The following is a 25,860-nucleotide window of genomic DNA, read 5'->3' as shown; positions in this document are numbered from 1 at the left end:
ATATAAAACTCTTTAACGAAAAAAAAACTATCTTCCACTCAAGGTAATCCTGGCTCATCTTTTTCTCTTTCCAGAATTAAACTTTGCTGCCGCTTCCGTTAACACCGAGTAATTTTCGCAGTGAATGTACCCAAAAACTTTCCTCATCAGGAAAAAAGGAAAATGGAACTCACTCAGCGGGCAGTGCGCACAAAAACGTGATCTTTGATCTGCAGTACAGCGTAATCAATCGCAAACTCAACCAAGTGCATAGTGCCAGATGCCAGTCGGCTCGGATGCTGGGTGAAATTTGTGTGCATGTGACTTAGTGGAAAGCGACCGTTCACAAGATGATAATCCTACAGACAGTTAAACTAATTCTACTTGCCCTGAAGCTACTACCCAAGCGATTTACGCATCGGAATGTACTGTTTATGATATACTTGGTTACTCTCGTCACTCACGGTAAGTTCTGCCAGTTCGAACACTAACGTCAACTCATGCTCCTCAACCCTCCGTCCGTTGGGTTCGTTCAACCTCAGGTCGTTTAATGAAGATGGAAAAGCCCCCGTTTACTGACCCGTGACAAGAAATCTTCCGTAGCATCGTTTCGTCCCGCGCCGGGGGAATGTTCTGTTAAGCCCAATTATTCTGATTCCGTAATGAATTCGGCACTCTTCAAACCATCTGTTGAAATTCCGTGCCATTCGTTCGCTGCCGGCGGCGCAAAAGTTTTGTCCGAAATTTGCTCCCATCGTGGCACAATCTTGGAGAATGACCTCCAAGTCGGGGCATCATTTGGGCGAAAGGGAAGCGTCAAATGCTGCAAACTTTTGCAGAGTGAGATAGATTTAATTAGATTCCTTCCCTACTGTTATGCTCGGCTTGCGCTGGCCGAAGAATATAATCATCTTCTGCAACAGCATCATGATTGCTCTCGAGACTATCATCATTATGGTCAACTTTCGGTACCGTTGGACTTACAGTTGGCGATGCGATGCGGCTCGTAATGGAACTATTCTTAAGCAGTTTCTACTAATACCTTTGTTTCTGCATCTGGACTTTTCGGTTTAAGCGGCGGCGATTCTCGCAGAACATTGTGCATTGTTCAGACCATTTCGGAAAAGAGAACTTAAAATGTTTAAACAGAACCAGATAGTATTGAAGGTATTGTCTTCCTTTTGTAAAAAACCAATTCATGGCACAATGTAACAACTCAAGCTGAAGCAAAATAATTTAGAACTACTCAGTTACTATAGACTGCCTAGACCTAGAAACTCCTAGAACAATACTAATTAAACAAATAAGGTTGGCTGGTCTCTGCGCAGCACTCAGACCAACACCTCCTAACAGAATGTGTCCAGTTCGAATGCATTACTTTAGCAACTTAATTGTAGTGCAAACTAATGTACTCATTAGCACGACAGAGTGGCAAGTGGCGCAACAACAAGCAAGAAAAAACTGTAGCCAGGAAAACACTGAAAATGGCGACTAAACAAACGGAAAAAAGTCCCGGCCAAAAAAAAAGCACGCTTTGAAACACCTGAGGAACTAGAATTGGGTTTGGGGGTTCCACCTTTCTATGAATTACCACTTTTCCGCTTTACGAAACAAAGGCAAGCAGAACGTGCAAAACCGAAGCAATTCCCGGTGAAGAATGGTAACATTTATTCATCCTAACGAACCTCTCCTGCACGGTTTGCCGGTCATCAGACGACTACACACGGCACTAGGCATATTTGCTACGAACGCCTTTTCGTGATGTTTCATTCGAATCGTCGAGCGGCTGACCAACGGAGGGGAGAACTGGGAAAGCGTGTGGCGAGAAGACGACACTTACGTTTACCCTACAAGGGTTAAAGCGAGGAGGGCCTTCACCAAAAACCGGCCCGTTCCACCAACCAAACCTAGGGATTGGGAGATAGATAGTGGAAAATATATGAATTCTGGTCGAATGCAAATGCAGAGAACATAATTTATCTTCACCAGTGTTGGAAGGTGAAATATGTTTGGCCGGAGGACACCAAAACCAAAACCTTGTGCCCACTTGTTGTCTGGTAACAGGTACCGTCCGGGCCGTTGCCGTCAGAGGACCCGCTTCCACGCCAAGATCAACGATTAAATCGTTAAAAGGTACACCTCCGATGTCTAGGTCTAGGCCGCACGATGGCCCGAACCACGAAACGGTAGTGATGCATCGTACGACCGCTGCTCTTTATCTATCTGAAGCTTTCTATCGCTCCATCATCGTCATCATCATCTTGAAGCGAAAATACAGGCGTTGGTGAGGTGAAAATTTAAAGGTAAACACGCTTCCATCCTCCAGCCAGCCAGCCAGCCAACCAGCACTCGTTCAGCCATCGGAGCAACAAGAAAATGTGGCCATTCTCGTGGAGGTCGCTCTACGCTCTATGGGAACGTCGTTGGCAGGATGCCGAACTTTCAGCCCAATGAAGAAGCGAAGGATGTGCCAACGTGCTGCCGGTGGAGGTCGGTTCTGGAAAACCTGTTTGCTATCACCGCCACAATGATGAGGAGAATATTTAGTATGTACATAAATGCAGAACAGCAGTACCGTAGCATCGGCATATGTACACTGGTGCCTGGGTGTAGTATCGTCGCACCGGTTCCTCCTCCAGCTTTCTTGTAGCCGTAGTTGTACTGCTGCGTTGATTGCAGAGAATCACTTTTGTCGCAGCAGAGCCGGCCTCGTTCGCCCTTTTCCTGGGCAAACAACGGCAACCGCGAAACCGTTCACTTTCCCACTTTGGGACTGAGGTTTGGCGTGTCGAACGATTCGAAAAATTATCACCTCCATCGGCTGAGATGCTCGACTCCTGGCAACGGTCGGTCGTCCCTTTCGGCAGGAAGAAAAGCGCTCTCACAGTTGCTGCACCGTACAAACTTACCACCGCAGCCATGGCTTTTGACAATTATGAAAGTTTTTGGACGGGCACAGCGACACGATAGCATTCCGGAATCTTCCGTTTGAAGTGGCAAACTCTTGCCACTCCGAACGCGTTTGGCACTTCATTAGCGCGATGGCACTATCACGGTGGTGAAAAATGATCCTTCCCGAAAAACAAACCGTACGGGGAGGGCGGGTGGCATGCAACGATTGCTGCCCTGTGGCAACGCAGCCCGGACGCTGGGAAATGGAGCTGGTAGCCGGTAGGGCATTTATAAATTCATGGTACTGCTCTTTCGGTGGTCGTTATGCAACGCGATCATAAATATTGCAGGCAACTATTACACGCCGGTCCAGCGAATGGTCGGCGGTGCAGAAGCTTCTGGTATGATTATTTCGTTCTTTGAAGCCGCTCGGGGAAAATAATGGAATTTCAAATGTCGAAAAGCTTGCCTTTCCATCTACGGCAGTATTACGCACACGATAGTAATGGCAAAATGGTGGATTTGTTTTTTTTTCTTTTTTTGATAAAACAAAGAGCTGCATTCTCAGGACTGAAATGCTATTGTTTTTTGGTTTTGCCCGGTGAATTGTACGCAAGCGAGCAGTTTGGCACGGTTTATACGTTGTGTCTCATTGGTGACTTTTCCTTTACACGAGTGACAGCACAAGCACAAGAAGATTATGGAACGAGAGAACAGGAATGAATAACAGAATAATAACGTGGCTAGGTAAATACTAAGAAAAGGCAATATATGAGACAAAAAAGAGGGTCATTTAAAGACACGTTGTGTCTGGCCGAACTGTATCGTAGGAAACAGCTTGCATAGTTAATTATCATTTTTAAGCTGTGTTGTTTCTTCCACTTAAACTTCATTTAATAACAACTCCAAATATCACAAAAAAACATAATTTTTCTAACACTATAACAGACATTTCAAATGGCAAGAGTGTACTCGATGGTAGCTGCACCAGATATTGATTCCTAAAGGTCGGTATCAAATCCAGCTATGGAAGTCAGAAGTGACATATCATGACTTCCTGAAGCTTTAGTGCCAGATAGAAGAAAATGAAGAAGCAGAATCCCTTTTTTCTTTTCGGTCTGCTTAGGGTAGAAAACATCTCCTAGACAAGGCCAGATCGGCAATCTTTTCCTTGGAAACTTGGTCCAGGCCGTTCTCCCACACGCAAGACTCATCATTTGAAAAGATCACTTGTTCCAGCTAGCTGTGCTCCCCTGCGCCTTACGCCGAACAGGTCGCTGACGAGCACCTGCCTGGTGGGGCATGAGTCCTCAACCATCGTAAGTTTCTGACTTTGACCTCCGTCAGGATATCTTCATCCCCAACAAGCTCAACACACTCCGCTGTATATAGAGTTTATCACTCAACGCAAGGGTATGGGTCGAAAATGGCAAAGAAAATTGGCTTCAGCAAGACTTGAATCCGCAGATCTGTATGATATATCGTGCATTTCGTATGTTGTTGGAGTCTTCTGGATTTCAGAATTAATATAGCATTGTTATCCGAAGATCTCTTTCATCTCGAGATCATCACCGTCAACTGATACTCTACTTCAGATGCGAGCTGTATCAAGATAAGGCCTTCAGCAAGCAGATACTACGTCTTCGTTGCATTGATCCTCAATCCAATGTGATGGGCCTCGCGCATTGCCGCAGATGTCCGATAACTTTTCTGGTCGGGATACCGCAAGTTTAAACAGAAAATGCAATTCAATTTAGTTTGCAGTCATTTCCTCCTCAAAACTGCTGAAGAGCACCAGTATCGATGTTGGTTCGACCGTGTAGATAAGTGTAGTTTCGTCATCCGACACGCTGAGCCCTATTTCTAGCGGGAGCCACTCTAGAGTAGAGATGTACTTGAAATTGCCTTTCAATTTCCAGGCTGCTCAACCGAGTCTCTCAAGTTTGAAGTTATGTGACGCCTCCGTCCTGCCTGGTCTATTTTGATGATCGTTTCAAGAGCAAACATACTTACACTGATCTTCTATAATCGAGAATCGATCGAGAAGAAGAAAAGAACTTACCTACAGTTCAAATATACTTAAGAACTTTTAAAAGTTGCATCACATTTTCGACTTATACACAAAACACATATCACATTAAAGCAAATTGCTATTAAGGATGTTAAGTCAGCTTAATTGTTTTAAAAACGTCACGTTTATCATTGTGATCGTTTCGCTTTAGAAAAACAGATTTTCTACAGTCCAAATCTAGTGTTGATTCTCCTTCCATGGATTGTTCTTGAGATTTGTGTTCCAAGACGGTCACCTTCAACGCTTCTCGCTAGCATTTGAAGCGGCAGCGAAGATTAATGTATCGATGTTTCGATTAGATCTATCAATTTAAATGCCAATTAGTGAAGAACGCTCGCTCCACGGAGTTAACATAATGAAATGTAAGACTAACGACTGCACGGAAAGCCGAGACAACAACGTATCCAATTTCATCGCAAAATCACGATCGAAGGGGTTGAAAGCGAACGGGTAAGCAGCTACAGTTGGCAGCTGATTGATGTATGAATTAATCGCGCGCTCAAACACAAAAAAACAACGGCTTGAGATCCAGTTTCGGATAATTCGATTATAATATTAGTATACAATTAGTGTTTGAAAAATTGCCGTTTTACTTACATGAAAATGTGAAAATCAATGCTCACATCAACCTCCCCATGAACGGGAAAAGATGGCGGCGAAACGATTACAGACAACGAAGCTAATAGAAATCAACCACAATGGCGGCAGATGCATCAAAGAACCATTTTGCTTCTCAGCTCAGCTCTTCGTTGTCCCTTCGTTGGCTTGGGAAATATCTTTCAAGAGCCCCGATTGTTTAGCCACCACAATGGATACACTTCAGCACAACAACAAGCCAAAGCGAGAAATAACAATTGTGATTTCTGCTCCTTTGTGCTTTGTGCTCAGTCTTTGTCCCACCAGCACAAGAACTGGCGGTCATTGTTCTTGAGTTTCAGTCGTTTTTGAACAAACTACAAGAGCGATATCTGTTTGGGCGCAAAAGAACAGCGCGGAGAAGAAAGAAGAAAAAAGAAACAGATACAGATACAGACGGTGCTGCTTGTTTGTTTTCGGTACTTTTCCGGGGCCGAAGTAGACCTCCGCGTAAGACTATCGCAAGAAAGGCAGCGCATCTTGTGGAAAATGTTCATTTAGAAGTGCTAAAGAGTCCTCGTCGTTTGGCGGGAAAGAATGCAAAAGCATCATTGACCGAAACATAAAATAGTTTGCTCGGTCTTGTGCTGCGCTCGGTATTCGCTGCTAATAAGACATTTTTGCCCGCGCGAACACAGTGGCGTCCTCCATTTCGCCGCGTGACTCGTGATGGCGTTTTCATAGAATCCGGAACACAAAGAGATCTATCACGCAAAGAGTTTCATTCAATGGCCGTTGTCAGACCATCAGCGTTTTTCATCTTCACCAGGAGTGTGTTTATGCATTTTTCAGCCCACTTTGGAAGGCTTATTCTGTTTGGGCGGCGGGTGTGATTGGAGCTCAGTGCGTGTGTGCAACATCGATCACATCACTTGAATGTCACGGCAATCGAACTGGCACGGTCTTAACATTCAATTTAGGCGTGCGTGGGTCGGTTCCGGGAGGCTTGGCTGTTTATGCAACCGTAAAAGCAATATCAATATTTGGACTTGACTGGCACCCGTGTTGAAGCACGCTTCCTGCATGACACCTTCGGTGTGCAAGCCCTCACTGGAAGGCGTCCGGATCTTATCGGAGTACATAAATCATGCGAGTTTCCATTTTACGAGATGCAATATATTTCCGGCAATCCGACACGCCGACTGTGTGTGAGAGTGTTGTTTATTGGTGGTATTAGCGGGTTGAGAGTAATGCAACATTTCTGGCCAACAGTGCTCGACCTTTCCGATCGCCGGTACGCGAATGTGCAGGGATTGACCCAGATTAGATTTGTTTGAAATGGTATCTCAGTCAATAATCGATTACTTGCTCAAACTCCATGATCTTTGGTGAAGATGGGTGGAACTGTGGAGAAAATATTTAGACCACGGTATTAAAGTGTTTCTCCTATCTAACGCATGAAATCGTGAGTTTTTAAACGGCAACCAACTAGACCAAATAAAATCCAACCACGACGGTGCGTATGTTCTTGGTAGCTTAACCGCTTTCCTTGGAAGCATCCGGACCAAAGGCTTGCTTTATCTTCTCACCCATAAATAATAGGCCGACAATCCGTACCGCTGCGCACCGTGCACACATCCTTTACATCATTTAAATGTGTAATCCGTGTATGTGTGACATGGTCGCGCACACAGTGGCAAACGGTGCGCCGTTGGAACGCCAATAATGCATGATGCTCACGTACGCCCCATAAAGAGCAGCTGTTACCGTTTGCGCTTTCCGGTGAAGAGATCCCTGCTCGAGTGCTACTCGGTTTAAGTCCTTCGTACATCAGAGCAGGAAGCTGGGAACACGAAAAAAAAAGGAGAACAAGGGAAAATATGCAACTGATGTGTAGGGGCATCGGGAGGATAATGCGAGTACCGTTCCCCCGGTTGTTAGATGTGGCCGGAGGTTGGACTATTATGATGTTTTCGGGAGAGGTTAAATGCTCGCATGAAATTTGCCTAAAACTTCCGACAGCGGGGTAAAGTATCTGTGAAAGTTTGGCGATATATCAAGTGGGTTGGTTCTTACGCTTACCTTCTGGGTGTTGCTTATGCATCTAAAGCAGGCATGTCAAAGGCCATTCAATGGGTAGAGCGTGAACAACGATTTTCAGAACAATTTAATTACAGGATAATACGAAGAAATTGTACATTGTACACTAATGCAACATTCTTTAATGCCACCCAAAATTCTTCACTAACGCATTGATTTTATAATACTTATGCTGATCAATTTTTTCATTTGTTTCTTGTAGTGAAATAAAGATCTTCTGAATGATTCATGATGTTTGACTGGCTGGATAAACCAAATAAAGACCTTTTCTCATCAAATTTTGGGTGGACATTGATTATTCATAAGCTGTTGGAACTGGTCCTGTATGAAGAACATACGTTTTCTTTGGTCGGTTAAAGCTAACTTTCAGGCTAATGATCGGCTTCATTCAAATACTTTCAAACATTTATTTGCATGGATATCTGCTATACTGTTAAAAACGATTGTAGTAATTACTGCTTTGTTTGGCGATCCCAATAGACTACTCTGAGGTCCGTAAATACTGATTCAATGCATTGAAAACCAAGCTTGCGCGAATATGCTGCTTTTCTATATCTGTAACAATGATTTTTATTACGAAGTTCTAATGAGAACAATATTAAATTGCTGAGCGGCCACCAAGGGTCTGCGCTAAAAAGTTCTTGCGTCAGGTAAGGCCACCTTGCTAGTGTATCTTCTGGAACCATCTTCTGTAAGTCATTCCAGATCGTGCCATTCGTTGATGGCTTGAACATAATTGGTTTTGAGACTCTTCTACACAGTAAAAGCTTACCAAAGAATCGAGCAAGCGACACTAATCCTCTGCAGGTGGCAGCAATGACAGCCCTGCTAAACAAACATGCCTGATATGCGCAGGGATGATTTAAAGATAGGCGATCGCACCTTTGAAGTCGTCTAAGATTTTTACATTTTTGGGGTCAAATGTCAGCACCGATTAACACACGCTCAACACAATAAAATTTTCCACTCAAAAAACTTATCGGGTATAACATAGAGCAATAGTCTCAGTATATACATCTCTGTGACATAGACTCTGTCAAAATCTAACGAAACTCTTTTAGCCGCACTCAAGACGAAGATGCTCAGAAAAATGTTTGGTCTCCGTGTGTGTGGAAGGACAATCATGTCATGAGAATGACACCGTTCGACCCAGCCTGTAAAGTCCTTTAAAGGCCGTCCAATTGGAACGCAATTTTCACTGTCACGTCACTTCACTACGGCGTCGAGCCGTAGTACTAAAAATATTAATAAATAAAATTATTAAATTTTTAATTTTTAAGGGTAGAATTTAAAGAACAACTAAGTATCTTTTGAATTACCAATTACGTCGGTCGTGGGATACATATTAACAATAAAGGCTCTAAACACAAACACACCTAAAAGAGTTTGACAACACTGATCGCAAGGTTTGCCTTTCTTTTTAATTTGTATTTTCATAGCACACATTTAAACATATAAATCACAACCGATTTGATATGAGGTGTTTCTTTTAGGAAAACATGCTATAGGGCATCACAGAATATTCAGAGTAAAGATTGTACTTGGGCAAGGGAAAAGGATGGAAAATTGCATGCATTAAGCTCCTGCGATGCTAAAATATTAAATTAAATTTGTTTGCATAAGCTTTGCCAATGACAATGTGCAAGCGAGCGGAAGCCTGTGTCTCTCGGATCGAACCAATTATAGCCTACGTAAGCTACGATAATGCCTACACGAGCGAGTCGCCTCAGATTGCAACACACCGACGGTTGGTATTTAGATAAATAGTAAAGAAGCTGGCCATAATTAAAAAAAACATTCCATCTGTTCGGAGCTTCGCTCGAGCTTTGGTGTTGTTCGAAGTGCTCCAAGGCGGTAGCAACCGGTTTTGCCGGTTGCGTCCGTCGCACAACAACAATGGCATATAATTCTAGCAACCTTATTGCAGCAAGACGCAATAAATTTCAAATCATCCGTGAATGATTCAGTTTCTTCGAATGAACAGGCCGCTTGGCCTGTCTTGGCGATTTGTGTGCATCGCTCTAGCTTCTTGCTTTGTTAGAGAAAGCTTTTTTATTTGGTGGTGTGCGGATAAATGCAGACACAGAGCTGTGAGTGGTAATCCCACTGGGAGATTTGTTGAGGCAAGGTCCTATCTACCAGCACAAGCCTCGGGATGTACGATGCAGCTTAGTACAGATTTTTGCAATGGAGAAAAAATATATATTTATCCCATTGGCTCGAAATGATTTGTATTGTTTTACAGATTAAAGTTTTCGTTTTCTTGCTGCTTCTTGTTTCGTTGTTTTCTAAGTTGGTTATCTTTAACATTTGCATGTAAAGGACGTTCTTCGTTGTACTTCTCCCGCGCACCAGATCCGAACGTGGTAAAGATATTGAAATGTAACTTTGGAAGAAAAAACGAAACATGACGAATCCGCCTTGAGACTCGGTGTCCAACGAACGGGTTCGGGTAGTTGTCACTTGCAGACAGACAAAATGTAGACAAAACATGGTGGAAGTAGGACAAAAAAACTAACCCCCTTCTCTTCACAGTTCCACACGCACACACACACATTCCGCAAGCGCATAATGACAAGATTGTCCCGGTGTGATGGAAAACGAACCCGAAATGTGTCACATCGCTCTTGTCACAAAACGGTCGGACAGGAGCACAGGAATATAAGCGGAATGGAATTATCCTGCAGCATCATTCGGGCCGGGTTTTCGGTGCAAGCGGCAGATCAACGGTTGGATTGTTGTTCCATGCTGTTGTTCGAGTTGTGCTCCATTTAGAGGTAGCTGTCTCGGTTCGCTTTGGTGTTGTTGCCACCACATCAGCTGGCCAGCGTCAGGGCGGGGCGGCTGCTGGAGGGCTTTTCCGGCGAGATAAATGGACGGGACACTTCGCTTTTGGGGGCCCGGGCTCTGAACGCCCGGATGCCGGTTGCAATTTCGAATGCAACTAACGAACTCGCACGAACAAGTTCCGCTCGAGCAGTTGGACCATTCGGTCGGTCGGTCGGGCTGTCCATTTTTTTGTGGCACGTTCGGCCATGAGACACAACGCTTGTAATAGGGAGGATGGTGAGCGGTGCTTAGAAGTGTTTGAAATAATAGCAGCAACAAAAAATTACTTTAAATAAATCATCCTCAAAACAGTTGCATAAGTCCGTCCGTCTGTCAACCGGCTCAATTGCCGGTGTGTATGACAGTGCATGCAGGATCCGTTCACAAGGCACACAAACAACAGGGTAGCAGTAAGCATCCGATGTCAGCACTTTCCTGCTCTGGCTCGCCTCCTTTTCCAGGGCCAGTGGTTGGGTGTTGGTTTGTTTTCTCCTATCACTATCCACCCGTTGCTCGGTGTGTTCTTGAGGCGCAGAGAAAGACATATTTCTGCCCAGCATCCGAATGCCGCCCGGGTCTTCGCCACCAGTGGAATGGTTAACAATTTTTATTCGCTTTATAGCAACCGGCGTACCGGCGCACCATCTGCCAGATGGGTAATCTTTTATCGTGTACCCTTTTTTCACCCGATGCACGGTACAAATGTTCATTCGTATCGAAGAAAGCGTTCAGCACAGCCACACAGACGCCTGGGTCTTGCCACAGCTGGAAGGATCCGGACTCGACACTACCTTCTACCTACCGTCCGGGGGGGTGTTTGCAACTCTTTCGCCCGCTTCAATATAAATATCGATTGGCCCGTTGGGGGTGTCCGTCCGTTCGGGTTGGGCGGGATGGAATAATTTGGAAACGATCGGTGACCTTTGATATGTTATTTCAGTATTATCCCTGCTTTTCGGATTGTTCCATGCTATGTGTTCGTAGGTGCTTTTCTTGCCATTTTTTTTATCAAACTTTCTTTTTTTTTGGGGTTTCTCTTCTTTTTCACAGTGATGATGGATGAACCAAGATTTGCTCAACCAATTCCGAACGTTACCGTTGCCGTGGGACGGGACGCTAACCTGCCCTGCGTAGTGGAACATTTGGGCACCTACAAGGTAAGTTTATTGATGTGAAAGTCATACCCGAAAGGGTCAGCATGACTATTAATAAACAGCACGGAGTGGGCCGAAAAATAGAACAAATTTTGTTTTGTTTGGCTGTTGTTGATACATATTTTTTATTTATTTTGTTTATTAAAGTTTTCTTACATCAATATTCATAGCGAAGGTGGTGGAGAAGAGGGAAATATCGCTCCTTTCCCTTGGACAGCCTAGGGCCAAATCCAAAATTTTAAAGGTGTTGGCGGGACGTATTGGATTTTTAGTTACTGTTTTTAAGAGTTTCTGTAAGATGAAGTTCATTAACTACTTCTCTACTATTACTAGAGAAGAAAAATGTAGAGCTTCTTGGTGAGATATTTTTATCAAAGATATTTTTTCTTTTAAAGATCTTTTAATGGTATGTTTACTTAATTTTTTTATGGCAACACATTGAGCAACCGTGTGCAAAAAAAAAAAAAAGTTAAACCAACCAGAGTAATTAGACACTATCTTTCTGTCTAGTAAAACTCAAAGTCTTTGAAGATTGTCAATAAAATTTATGTAACCTCCTTAATTTTTTATATTATTGTCAAGCTATACGACTTTTAAAATTAACAAAACCCAATTTCAAATGAGCGTTAGATATGCGCTTTATACGCGATTCTCAATTGGTGTGCTACAACGATAATTTCAAACGTTTTTAGTGATTGAAGAAACTACAGGTCTTTTGAAATTCTTTGCTTTGATATCTCAAAGGCATTTGCTTACCTCAATTTATATGGTAGTCATGATTGGGAACAGTTGTTCACAGCTATACAGTAATGGACAATATAATAAGACCACAACATCTTTAAAAAAATAGAGGTGGCTCTAAGCTAGATGCGACAGCAGCGCCGGCTTTCAAACGGTAGGACCGGAGTTGAAATCCCATCTGGGCTGTTCTCCCATCATAAGCACTGACTATCCAACTATGTGGTGTAAATAACTCTTATAACTTAGGAACCAATAAAGAAGAATGTTTAAAAATTATAATTTTGACATAGTTTTTTCTTTGTAAAATTTAGTTTAAGATGCAGGAAAAACAATACTTGCATTGGATTGGACAAAACCTCTATTCATCAAATTCCAAATTTCCAAAAAATTTTCGTTATTTTGGGCATCTTTTCTTTTTAGCTTTAACTTTAACGTATACTGAATGTTTGTTATTCAAAAAGTAAGATTTTTTGTGACAGATATTTGACTTTTTTATTTATTTATTATTTCTAATAAATAAATAGGCTTGACGACAAATTTGACTTCGTGTGCGTTTTTCATTTTATTCTATTCGTAATACAAACAAAGATATTCATAAACTGTATCATGAAATTAAAAACTAAAACTTAATAAAGCACAATTACTTCACGGGCCACATGTTACAGATTACTTATACGTGAAGCCTGATCAAGAGAAGCAATTAAGCTCTTTTATTTAAATAACACTGAAACAATGGGTCGCATCATTTTCACGGAAAATTAATACCGAAATCGCCTTTAACAGCTATTTTAAACTCTAAAAATAGCTCTCACAATGGCGTTGAAGCTGATTTTAATTACCAAATATCAAGAATTGAGCTTACCATGATTTCTGCCAACTATTAGCTTCACATGCATCACGTGCATTTATGCATCACAGGTAGTTAAAAGCTTTTCTCGTATCATGCAATAAAACCGAAAATCGACTAAACTAATAGCATAAGCAATTATTAGCTTTTCGATCAAATAAAAAGTAAACCGCTTTGATATAAGCTTTTTATGACGATGCGCCTGGATTACGTTGCATGAGGGTTTTTATACCATTTTGATATTTCCTGCAATCCAGACAAAAAATAAACACCTTTTAAGCTAGATTACTCATGTTCAGTTTGTCTGAATAAAAAATTAAAAACCGTTGGCCCAATTTGAAACCAATTTCCAATAAGTAAATAAAAAAATTAATAAGTCCCTCGCCGTGTGTGCATGTTGTAATAATCTATTTACTCAACAGGTCGCATGGATACACATCGATCGGCAGATGATTTTGACGATACACCGACACGTTATCTCGCGCATCCCACGGTACAGCGTGACGTACGATAATTCCAACACATGGCTGCTTCACGTTAGCCAGGCCCAGCAGGACGATCGGGGCTATTACATGTGCCAAGTGAACACAAATCCCATGATTAGCCAAGTCGGTTACCTGCAAGTAGTCGGTAAGTGTGCCAGAATGTACCTCCCACCCATCCATCCCTTCGAGCCTCGTTCGATCGGAAGGGGCAGCAGCACCAACATTCATAATGTAATCCAATCGGCTTCCGATCGGGTGGGTTTCAATGGAGAAAACTTTATCGTATCGCATTTAGTTCGGTTGTATGGCTTTTGGCGTTCCTTTCCGTTGCACACACTCGCTCACACACACACACATGCCCTGTACACATTGAGATATGTTTGGCTTGGCTTCCCGGCACAATGTGTCGATTACATCTTGGGCGAACCCGTGTCCGTGCCGATGGAGTGAAGCTCGTTTCGCGGGTTGCAATATTGCAGAAGGGCTGTGAAATTGCACATCGCACATCTTGTTTTTGATCAAATTGGAGTGCACTTTCACTTTAAAGTGTGCCTCGTGAACCACTTTTACGATGCTGCTACTGGTTGGAAACTGTAGCGAGCGGTACTTCAGACAAATTGGCCGAGGGAAAAAGGGAAGTCATGCAGAGGCCGATGTACGTTGAAGTTGGGCAAGTATAATCAATGCCTGGAATGAATTAAATGATTATGAGTAGGATTGTTTTGGGTTGCGGGAATCAATAGAATCATCAAATCTGATAGAGAGCTTTAAAAAATCAAAATATAGAGTAAATGTTGGGGTTGAGTTAAAGCGATGGAAAAATATCTCCTTGAACCCTTGAAGCTCTCCAAAAACATACTGAGCAATTTTTTTGCTTCATTTTACGGCTTCCTTTACACAGTGCCTCCCAATATCCTGGACATCGAAAGCACTCCGTCGTCGGTGGCCGTGCGAGAAAATCAAAATATCAACATGACATGTCGTGCCGATGGATTCCCCACGCCCAAGATCATCTGGCGACGGGAAGACGGCCAAAGCATTACCGTCGAGCGGAAGAAGAAAGGTAAGCGAAGGACAGCAGACGGACGATGGTGGCCGGGGACGCGAAAGTATCTGTCGAATGCAGCATTCACCTCTAAGCAGCTTATCCACGCTGTACGAAGATAACATCAAACGCAGCGCCGTGGGGACCAAGATAAATGGGTTTTTGATTGTTTTTACAACCAGTCTTTGACGGAATGACCTTAATCGAAAGCTAACCGGCTGGCGGGCTGGCTTACTCGGTTGATGGTGAAACGTTTAGCTTTGCGATCGATTCGCTGCACTCTAATCGATTCGAGAAATCCGACGGGAATCCTTCAGTCTCGCGGCAGAATGTTGAATGGAAATTGCTTGACGGATAATGTCCGCGCGATTGGGTACATTTACACGATCGGATCGGACCGATTATCGGTGGCCGGGGAATAATCTCCCTCAACATTCAGAGAGACCCTATCGTATCGTCCGTACCGAGGTCCGCGGTGAAGAACCTGCAACGACATCTCAACGGTCGGGCGCTGTCAACATCCTTTGTGCTGTTCTGTACGCGCACGGTCGGAAAATACGCACTAATCTTCAAATAACTTAATTTCTCGTCTCTTCCCGTACTTACGCATCGTGGCCACGGTAACCGCAGTGATGGTGTACGACGGCGAGGTTCTTCATCTGACGAAAGTAAGCCGCAACGAAATGGGCGCTTATCTCTGCATCGCCACTAATGGTGTGCCACCGTCGGTGTCTAAGCGGATTATCCTTGATGTGGAGTGTAAGTATGCTTTTATTTATTCATAAGTGTATTAGCAAATTAAATTCATACGCCAAACTTAGGCCATACCGGCAGTGGCGTAATACGTAAGTTTGGTGAGATTTTCGCGTACGTTCGTGGGGCCAGATCTTTCACCGCCAGTGCCGCCCGAATGATGGGCAGGAGGATCAACCATTATCCTGTACAGTCACGTGGCACTAGATTCGGTTTCGGTTAATGGGCGCTTGGCTGTGTTCTGGAAAATTGCGTTAACTTGCTAAGCGTCTTAGAACGTACTATGAAAGATATGATGGGCATAGGAACTTTACTTTGCCAGCTGGTAGAGCAGCGAGAGAAGGTACAATATGAACGTTTCGAGTAATGCGCTTCCTTACTTTGGTTCCAGTTTCACCGATGATTTGGGTGCCTAATCAACTAGTTGGAGCGCCACTCTCGACTGATGTTACCATTGACTGTCACACCGAAGCTCATCCAAGGTAAATCGTTGTTTGATGGCAGTATTATTCTACCGACAAAGTTTTACATATTTTTCAAATTAGATTTTAGATTTATCTTAGTTTAGAGTGTCCGTAATCCAATTAATTATGATAAAGCTCAGTGTATCCAAGGTCTCGAATTATAATTTGAGTCAATTTGTTGACCAAACGATAGATTGTACCAGTCTGCGATGGTTCTGTTTATGCGTAGAGAAAATTAGTGGTGTTATGGTTTTTTTTCTAACACTTTACATGAAGTTTTGAACCGTGTTATTAGCAAACTAAGCTTTACTACGATAAATAGAACAAACAATTAAGTTGTACACAGCCTACCTACACAGAGAGTTCGTGGCTTGAGATCTTATACTTGACACTATGTAGAAAGGCAGCTGAGGGCTTGTTTTGTGGTCTGTAAACAGCTTAAATATCTGGAGAACTAGAATAGTATTAAATTTCAACTTTGTGGCAGATTATTTACTCTAGGATATACTGCTTTGCTTTGCAACCAACAATGTTGCAGTTTTTGGTGACTAGCATGTCATATGCTAGAAGAAAAGTACTCATGTCGCCCTAAATGAATAAAGTTTCTCTAAGGCTTGCAAGTTGTGTCAGAGATCTTAGAATAATGTTTGAAAACATCCCCAGCTTCTTTGGATTAAACTTATATAAAATACATAGAACCAAATACATAGAACCAAGCATTTTAATTTTCTAAACATGGATTCTATCCCGTAATGATCAAGCTGCTGTTTCATAAAGTTATTAGTTATAAAATATTTTTTTAAATTAGTTATTAAAATGAGATTATTCGTACAAGATCTATACATACCCACAAGTTTAATAGACTGATGGTTAATAAAAGTCATCATGAAATTAACAGTCCCATTCGTGTTATGAGCTGTATACTAGAGACGTTTGTAATAGTAAGGCATATACAGACAATCGTTTATAACTGCATTAGAGCTATATTAGCTTCTAAAGAGATTCTTGTTAATCTATTTCGTCAGATTTCGACTAAATTTGTTGACAGTAACATACCATAGATGCTAATAGAGAAACCCGAGGCTTATCCGTCTAGGTCTAGGCAAAACGATAAAATACACCAAGTTCCAGCTGAAGTTCGTCTTCTGGGTTCACAACCTGGAAAGAACGTGGTATCCTATTTAAAAGTTCCTTGACTTCATGTGCTTGTAACAAGATAATCAGGGATACAAACATGTAAACGATGAGATTTGAAACATAGCGGCATTGCTACCAACACAATCCTATTAAGAGATAGACATTGTCGTACAGCGCACATAAGATTGTCAGTTTAGCTTAAATCGTTCATGTGACAATCACTCGGTATGAGCTGCGAACGGTACCTGTCAAGCAAATATTTGTGATGGTGAGCGCCTCGTCGATTTAAGAGGTTTAAAACTGACCTCAGCAGTCACTAGGAGATAACTACGTCTCCTACCGTCGTAGTAGTTCAGGTGAAAATGATACAGCTTAAGTGAATCACAGCTTAAAAGTACCAAAATCAAAAGGAAACAAGAAATGTAAAGCAGTAAAAAACGATCATTAAAAAAAGTATAGATATCATCTGATTGCAATCGAACTATTTAAAAAAATATTAGTTGACCTAGTTATTCTTTTTACACCAATTTTAAACGATCGTTAAACACCCTTTAATGCAATCCCGCACTGATTAAAGCGATAACAGTTTAAAATTACGCAACGGCACCATTTTCATCCATTTGCAGGGCCATCATCTACTGGGTTTACAACTCGGTAATGGTACTGCCGAGCAAAAAGTACATCATTGACTACAACGAAAACTCCTACCGGTACGTATGCCCCCGAGCAGGGTGTTATAATGAGATAATCGCTGCAACTGATAATCGTTCTCGTTGATTCGGCTTTTTTCCGCCACACCTCCACCGCCAGGGCGCACATGAAGCTAACCATCAAAGGCTTATCGATGGGCGATTTCGGCAACTATCGCTGCATATCGAAAAACTCACTCGGCGAAACGGAGGGTTCGATTCGCGTTTACGGTAAGTGTCTGGTGGTCCCTCTCGCGTGGTGGCCTCGGTTGGTGGTGGGTTTTAATTGCTTTCTTTCGATGGCTGTTAATCGACAATCGGTAGTGTTTAGCAGGTAATTTTGAATATTGCTCCCAGGGTCGTCCATGAAAGATTTCAACCAACCAACCAACCAACCACCAAATCTCATCTCAGGGGCCACAGAACGATCCACTTGGCGATGGTGTATGCCCTTTATATTTATGGTTCTGTACTTAACAACGCCCATTTTCCGTGGGTTTTTCTCCTTCCACTTCCCATCTAGAAATTCCACTTCCATCAACACCATCGAAGCAAATTACTCACGTGATGGAACCGAAGGAGAGTAAGTAGATTGAATTAAGTGCTCGCCCGGGTAGTTTTGGATAAGTTCCAGACCCCAAACCACAACCTCGTTCGCGTTCTCGTTCGTTCTGATGCACCATGCTGTAGTATTGGCACTCTGTGTTGACTCTGTGTCTCGAAGTACATTCATTTTTTTTTTATTCACCTATAGCCTCCCCACGCTTTTGTTTGATTTTGTTTCGTGCATTTTTCGACACTTCTTCGGTGGAAGCGGTTTTTTTTCCTCTGTACGTTGCTCGGTCGTTTTTTTTTTACGTGTGTCACGTCGATTGGTTTTGTTTGTCGGAAAAACTCTCCTTGTTGCCAGCACCTCGGGTGTATTAATTTGTGCGATAACTTCGGCGCACTTTGCGCTTGTGTTTGCTGTGTGTGTTTGTGTCCCTGTTTTACACTCATTTTCTCTCTCTCTCTCCTGTTCTTTCAACTTCAAACTTGCGTTGGTGGCCAAAAAATTGCAGCGAGCCCGGCCGTGGTGTCACGTAATGAAACCATTAAGGTCGCCAGCCAACCTGAGGTCCTGTTTCCGATGAAGAACGACGAAGGCTACGCTCAGCGCTCACCGAACGGGATCCCTTTCGAGCGCAAGGGATCGCTTGCCATCGGGCAAAGTTTCTCCTACACCGACATGCCACCGAAAGAGTTCGGTGTATCTAATGGTAAAGTGTTTGTTGACTTGACGTTGGGAAACTCAACCCACCGTGTCTGTTTTCCCGGTGTTTCCCCCCCTTACATTCACTTCTGTTTTCCTTCCATCCCTGTCGCGTGGTAAAACATTTCCCTTTTTCTTTTGCTTTATAGAGTTTCTTGTGTTCATTTCGGGGCAATTTTTTTTTTCTTCCTTGGTTTGCGACTCATACTTTGCTCCTCTTTTGCGCCCTTTGGCAAGGATTGCGTTTGTTTTTGTAGCATCTTTAGATTGGAGGGGTTTCGGATATTCATTTTACGGGATTTCGTTTTTTGTTCGTGCTACGTTTACTCATCTTGGTTTATTGGTTTTTATACAATTTTCACAAATTTTTCATTTTTCAAAACAAAAGTACTTTAAACTCGTTTCACTCGAACCCGGCGGGCACCTGGAGAGAGTAGCTTTAGGCGACGCGCGAAAAAAAATCTACAGGGTGTTCCAGGTAAATTTGACAGCCACTTATGGAAAAGGAGAGCAATGTGGGCGAATAAATGTCATTGTTTAGTGTAGAAAAAGTGCTCTAAATCTAGCTATTTTTCTCTCTAGCTATTATTTTTTATCTAGCTATATCTAGAGAAAATCTAGCTATTTTTTGAAGTTATTGAAAATATCATTATTTGATTACGGCCTCGGGCGGGACCCTAGAACCTGGAGCTAGTCCCGGACAACCGTGTCCCTGAGTCTGGCCACAAACACGAATATTATTTTTGTGACTAATTCCATAAACAAAATAGTTTGAGAGGCTAAGGTCTGGAGTGTTAGAAGGCTTTTTTACGGAAAATTTGACTTAAATACGTCGGTCGAACGTAATCCGAATCCGATCCGATCGTGAACTGATTTCACGATGTGCAAGAAACACTGCCCAATTTTAATGATGTCCAGGTTCTGCTTTCTTTTTTCCACAATCCGGGACATTTTTGTTTGAAATGGGGTCAATGATGAGTTGATCCATCTTGCTCGTGATATAAACTGATAGGTAAAATAAGGCAACACCAAAAAGTACTTGTTTTTATCCAGCAGAAACCCAAAAAAAGTATCATTGATTTATTTTATTTTTATTTATTAAATTTTTTTTTTATTTATTTCTAATTTTTATTTTTTTTTAAATTTATTTATTTAACAAAAAAATAAAAATTATTTTCTTCCATCCGTTAGTATGCCACGTGAGCTTTTTTAGGCTTTAGTTGATACGTCAACGCAATCCGGAATTATAAAAACAACCATAATTGTCAAATTTACCTAGAACACCCTGTGCATATTCACGACTGATCATCAGTTAGCCTGGAAGTCGCTTTTCACTGATGTGCCCTTAATGCATTCCATCGATTGCAGATGCTCGCAGCAGCTTCGGTGTGCTTTCGCTACTATCGCTAACGACGAGTGTGGTACCTTCGACGCTGCTAGTGCTGTGTCATCAGCGGTGCGAGAGTTGGCTGTTTCTGTAATTTGCAATTCAGCTGCACCAAGCCACGGACCCAGACAGCTTTGGAATTCTTTCTTCTTCTGAAGCTGTTGTAACTAGCGGGACATATCTGCACGCCAGTGAGGACGGGGCCATATCGCGGTATGTCCCTGCCGTTTTGCTCATATCACTCCCGTCGCGGGACAAACATATCCTCGACTGCAGAATCGTTCGGCACTGGGAGCTATAAGGTGAGCGATAATCAACGCAACGTTCACCCAAAAAGGCTGAGAGCAAATCTGTAACATAAAATTAAACTCACGATGTTCTGCTTAGATAAGGGACGCTGCTAAGATAAACAATAACTAGGTTACCACCATTCATGATCATCTGAGTTTCTGAGCATTTTTTTTGTTTGTTTCTTGATAAATGCTTTCCTACCATCATCTCAATCACACTTTCAACGATACAAGCATTGTTACATACTGACACTATCGAATAGCTTTAACGAAAGTAAGGAAAAAGGTTCCATTCAAGTTGATAATATCTACGCCTTGGTTATGCTGTATGCTTTGTATCGATTCTGTAAATTATATTTAAACCCCTACTGTTTCCTTGTACGGGTGTTCGATTGATCTAGTACGGGCTAAGGAAGAAAAAACAAACACGCATTGTTCGCTCATAGAAGAGATTATAGGAAGGAATGTTGTATAATAGCGAAACGGCTTAACTCTTTTTCGAGTTTGTTAACCATATCGAAGAAGCACATTGGGTGTGAAGGGATAGAAGAATTATTTTATTCTTCCCTGGTGAACCTGTGAACCATTGATCGGAGCTGATGTTGATGAAATAGAAGAAACGCTATAGCAGATACATAACGAGAGCGAGAGAGATTGATTAGCAACGCATGAAGCAGTGTGTACATATTTTAGCCCAACTTAAGGAGTGACCATGGTTCGGATGGATGCTACAAGGACCATGCGGCGAAGGTTGATACATGAATATATATACACATATACACATGAGGATAACAAAATCTACTAGCGAAATGCATTAGCGCGATCGAGACAACGCACCGTGTAAGTATCAGCTGCATAGGCGAGCATATTGTTAGGTTATTTGTTATGTTAATATTTCGGTCAACCATTTAGCTCACAAAGCGCTCACCGGCTCAATGAGGAACAGGTCCGGGGGCGGGCTCATGATTGCGCGAAGCGATGCAAAATACTTAGAAATATATTTGAAATAATAAAAAAACCCAATTATAGACAATTGTTTTTCTTATTATTGGTGTGGTTGGGGTCTCTTCGGTCGACGAAACGACGAGGGTTATTTATGCAATCAAAGGTAAGTGATCGAGTCCTTACAGAAAAACTGACTATCCGGGTGGTCCGGTGGTAGAAGTGACCTCGCCGCCGATCTTCATAAAGTAGGACCGGGGTAGGGTTCATATCCTATTCGGACCGTTCTCCCGTAGTGAGGATTGACAATCCAACTACGTGGTATCATGGTAAGTCTAGTAAGCTTGCAATCGTTAATCTAGTTATCTAAGAGGTCGTAAGGCCAAGAAGAGAGAGAGAGAGACTATCTAGCTGCGGGTTGGATCAAGTCAAGGAAGTCAAGGAAGATGAAGCTTATATTAGTAGCTTGGAAGGTAAAGCTCAACAAATTGTGGCTCGCATAACATCGTTGAGTGGTTATCGTGAGACAGTATTATTTTAGTAGAATAAATGCATCACTTATTCACTCACAATAACCTTTAAAACACTATGAAAATGCTTCGTCTGTTGTTGCAAAACAATACCAAACAATGGGAAAATCATCCCCCATTTAACCATAAAAACAAACTCCATTCTCAGCAAAATGCAAAGAAAATGCGAGAGATGGAAAAATCTTTCCCCAACAACACCACAAAGAACAATGCACCGACTTGGAAAATTGAATGAAATGGAAACGTTTCGAAACGCGTCCACGTGGTCGCACCGGGTCGTAACGGTTGCCCGGACCGCCGAAGAAAACAGGTGCGAAATGAAACGAGTTTTTCAAGGTTCGTTTCAATTCAAGTGAAAGTTTTTCCTTACGGCAAGCAGAAGGATCGGTTCGCAATGTTCCGCAGGACTAAGGTGCAGAAGAAGAAGAAGAAGCGAATTAAGTGTCTTGTTTTGCCTCGATTGCCATCTTCCTGCACACCATTCGCACGCCGGTTCGGGGCCGGTGTAGACGAGTAGAAAGCATTTCCATGTCGTTTTTCTTCGGGCAGGCTTCACTGAACGATGGCGCTCGGATGGGGAGAGCCAAAGAGAAAGCGATCTGAGACACGCACCGTCGTTGAGATGCAAACTTTAAAGTTTTATTCGCGGTTCACTGCAGGCTGAGAACTAGGGCGAATGCACTTTAATTCGATTCACCGATATTGATTACACTGCTTGCTTGCCTTTGCTCGCTCGGATCGGTGATGGTAATGGTGATGGGGCTGATGCTGATGTGTTGCCGTTGCCGAAGGTTGTGTGCTTATAAATTGCGTTAAATATTGATGAAGCAGCGGTGCTTTGGCCCAGGCCACGGAGAAAATCAATTAAAACGTAGGTTGGTGTTTAAATTTTAATTTTCCCTTAAACCCACTTTCTTGCCCAAACCCCCCCTTATCTGTATCGCTTATGAGAACTTGAGTAACCGGTGAGGTTAAAAACTATTTCGAACAAAAAATCAAGAAAGCGAGTCTGTGTATGTGTGTTTTGAACTCCTCTTTTCCAGATGGTAGGTCCTGGTGTTAATATGATTCTTTGCCTGAAAACTCCAAATTAAATGTTTGGCCGGCTTCAGCCAACGCCAACCACGAGCTTTCTCTCTCTCTTGGAAAGTTGGAAAGTTTAGAGGAAAAAACATTTTTAAAAACTTTCCTCTCAACCCCCCATCCTCTCCCGCGCCTCCGCCACACCGCTCCATAGTGTGTAGTAAAGTGCTCCTCTCATCCAGCCGGGACAGAAAACGGAGGAAACTTTACTTTACTAAAGGTGAATAATTAAGTAGTCGAACCGTTTTGCTTGTTCTACCGCTCGGGCCACCTTGCGCTCAAATTCCATTCTCGTGTTCGGTTACTGGCGTACAGCGGTACGTGTGTTTGTTTGTTGGCGGTGTGAGAGTGTGGATGATTGTGCTGTTCCCGGTGCGTTACCCCACTGTTGAAAGCTGCCATTTTTCCCTTAAAAGCTGCCAGCACAGCACACTAATGCTACCGTGCAGCACGCGCTCGAAAGGTTCATTCGTTGCTTTTTTAAGTTGCACCATCTTCGCGTTCTGCTCTTTTGAGCTGGGCTAAGAGGCAGGAGCCAATCTTGCTTCTCGGTGATGGTCCCGGTAGATGGGGAAAGCAAGCAGGGAAGGAAGAAAGGAAAGAAAAGAGCGAAGGGCAGAAAAAATGGTGCTTTTATCCGTGCCAGGTTCGAGGCAGTCGAACGAAGTGAAGAGTTCATTAATCTAAATCTCTTAAACCACAGTACATAAATAAAACATTAATACCGAGCTGTGGCTGCAGTAGTTTGGCTGCTGGTAACCAGCCTTGCAATCGAGTTTTGGGATTTGTTTTGGGGATAGGCAGGCAAGCAAATTGGTCGAGGGGGGAGGGGGGGTAAGGAGAGGCACAGGAGAGAAATTGAGAATTTCCACAGTTTGAAGCGGCCGGCTCGTTTGCCTTCCGAAAGTGAACTGCTGTTGTTGTGCTACTGTTCTGCGATTCTTGCACGACGAGGGAAAAATATTTATGACTCTCAAGATCGCCCCCACAACCACTTACTGATTGTTTTTAGTGTTGCTTTTTCCTCTCGGTGTTGAGTGAGTGCACGGCAAGGAGGATGATTTGTGTGATGTTGCCTCTGGATAAGGTTGAAACGATGCTGTTCGAACACCGGCAGTGAATGAAACTGATATCAGCTTGAGTTTCATCCGCTGAAGCTGGTGTATTGGTGCATTTTATTGTATTTGTTTGGGAAATGTGAAAAAATGAAATCGGTGTTTGTTAAATTATGAGCTTAGAGATAGTCAAGTGTATGATGATCTCAGTGGGATAGTGTCAGGAATAACAACAAATTCTATTAGAATGCAATGGTAGCTTCTATTGCTACCTTCAATGGTAGTAATTGTTCAGTTTTCAGTAACGTAATATAGAAAAATCTTGTAAGCCATTATAAGATCGGCATGATCTTAAAGGTCGTTACGGCAAAAAGAGAGAGAATAAGACACCGAAAGAACATTTTCATTTTTGTCATATCTCAATCGTTTTAGCATCGATTAAAAAATTAAGTATGATAAGGCAGAATTATTATAACCGATTGAAATACACCATACTTTTAGCAAAAATGTGAACCATAATGAACATGAAGATAAAATTTACAGTTTAAAACGAGCAATTCTACTCAAAGGGCCAAACATACCATAGTTCATCGGTATTTGTTCAACAGGCACCAGGCGCCTCCATCTACCTTGATTTCTAGGAACTTCCTGAGTTTCCATTCTTTCAACAATTGATAAAACCATTTGCTGTTTTTTCTGTAAATTGAAATCAATAAATGAGTGTGGGTTATTCTTTGCAGCTTTACTATTTATTTATGAAAATGATTTTTAAATTTAAATTTAAATTGCATGCGCACTATATAATTACAGACCCCCTCAGAACTGTCGCTCAGCAGTAGGAATGGCATTTAGCTGATTTGATGATATATATTTCATAGACGACTTTAATAGCTAAAGGAAACTTGTTATTCGCAGCGATAGTATATAAATTCCAAGTTTACATTGTTAATTTTGGTTTCGGTATAGAAATCCTCAAAAATAAAAAAGTTATAAACTCTAGTGGCAAACTATAATTTGGGATGAAAGACACATGGCCAGGTCTCATGTCCTTTTGAAGAGAATTCGATCCAGCGTTGCATTTTTCCAACACTGCATCCGATCTCGAACAGATACTACTACCTTCGATTCAACCAACGAGCATCCTTATCACATGCCTCAACCTTCGGTTTTGACCAGCGTCAGAATATCTTTATTGCCAACTAGCTAAGCTAGCTCGTGGTACATTCTCTTTTTCTATCACTAGTATATGGTGAGTCTCACTAACCCATTGGCTTCTACAGGCGTCATAGTCCGAAATTCGCACTTGTAGAGGACAACCTGGACCAACCAGCAGCGTAGCGGCAGCTAATCCTATCCTTTCTCAAGGCTTTTTGGGATATTGTTGTGGGAAAGGTTCACTTGCACTGCGTTTGGTGAGGGAGGAGGATCGACAGATCGAATTTTTCTTCCTTGGCACTAACAACCTGGAAAGCCTGCCATTTCTGGATTTCGGTGACTGGATTTTACCCGCAGCAAAGTAGTCAGCCCTGCATATGAGGAGGCGGTCTGGATGGGATTCG

General features: G+C 42.4%; 1 protein-coding gene across 3 annotated transcripts in view; it reads left to right on the top strand.

Moving 5' to 3' along the window:
- LOC118511891 (lachesin) overlaps positions 1-21,724 on the top strand; it is a 32,748-nt gene extending 11,024 nt beyond the window's left edge. For all 3 annotated transcript variants that reach the window (XM_036055521.1, XM_036055519.1, XM_036055520.1), the window contains 11 exons: positions 75-444; positions 11,498-11,604; positions 13,612-13,819; positions 14,576-14,737; positions 15,350-15,478; positions 15,864-15,954; positions 17,700-17,783; positions 17,884-17,993; positions 18,286-18,345; positions 18,824-19,021; positions 20,383-21,724. In XM_036055521.1, the coding sequence (XP_035911414.1) occupies positions 330-444; positions 11,498-11,604; positions 13,612-13,819; positions 14,576-14,737; positions 15,350-15,478; positions 15,864-15,954; positions 17,700-17,783; positions 17,884-17,993; positions 18,286-18,345; positions 18,824-19,021; positions 20,383-20,495 (1,377 nt within the window). In that variant the 5' untranslated portion in view covers positions 75-329 and the 3' untranslated portion in view covers positions 20,496-21,724. The remainder of the gene's footprint in view (positions 1-74; positions 445-11,497; positions 11,605-13,611; positions 13,820-14,575; positions 14,738-15,349; positions 15,479-15,863; positions 15,955-17,699; positions 17,784-17,883; positions 17,994-18,285; positions 18,346-18,823; positions 19,022-20,382) is intronic.
- The last annotated feature ends 4,136 nt before the right edge of the window (positions 21,725-25,860 follow it).

The sequence above is a fragment of the Anopheles stephensi genome, chromosome 3, assembly GCF_013141755.1.
Source record: "Anopheles stephensi strain Indian chromosome 3, UCI_ANSTEP_V1.0, whole genome shotgun sequence".
Classification (NCBI taxonomy): Eukaryota; Metazoa; Arthropoda; class Insecta; order Diptera; family Culicidae; genus Anopheles; species Anopheles stephensi.
Note: the sequence above shows the minus strand (reverse complement) of the source record. Positions and strands in the feature narration are given on the sequence as shown.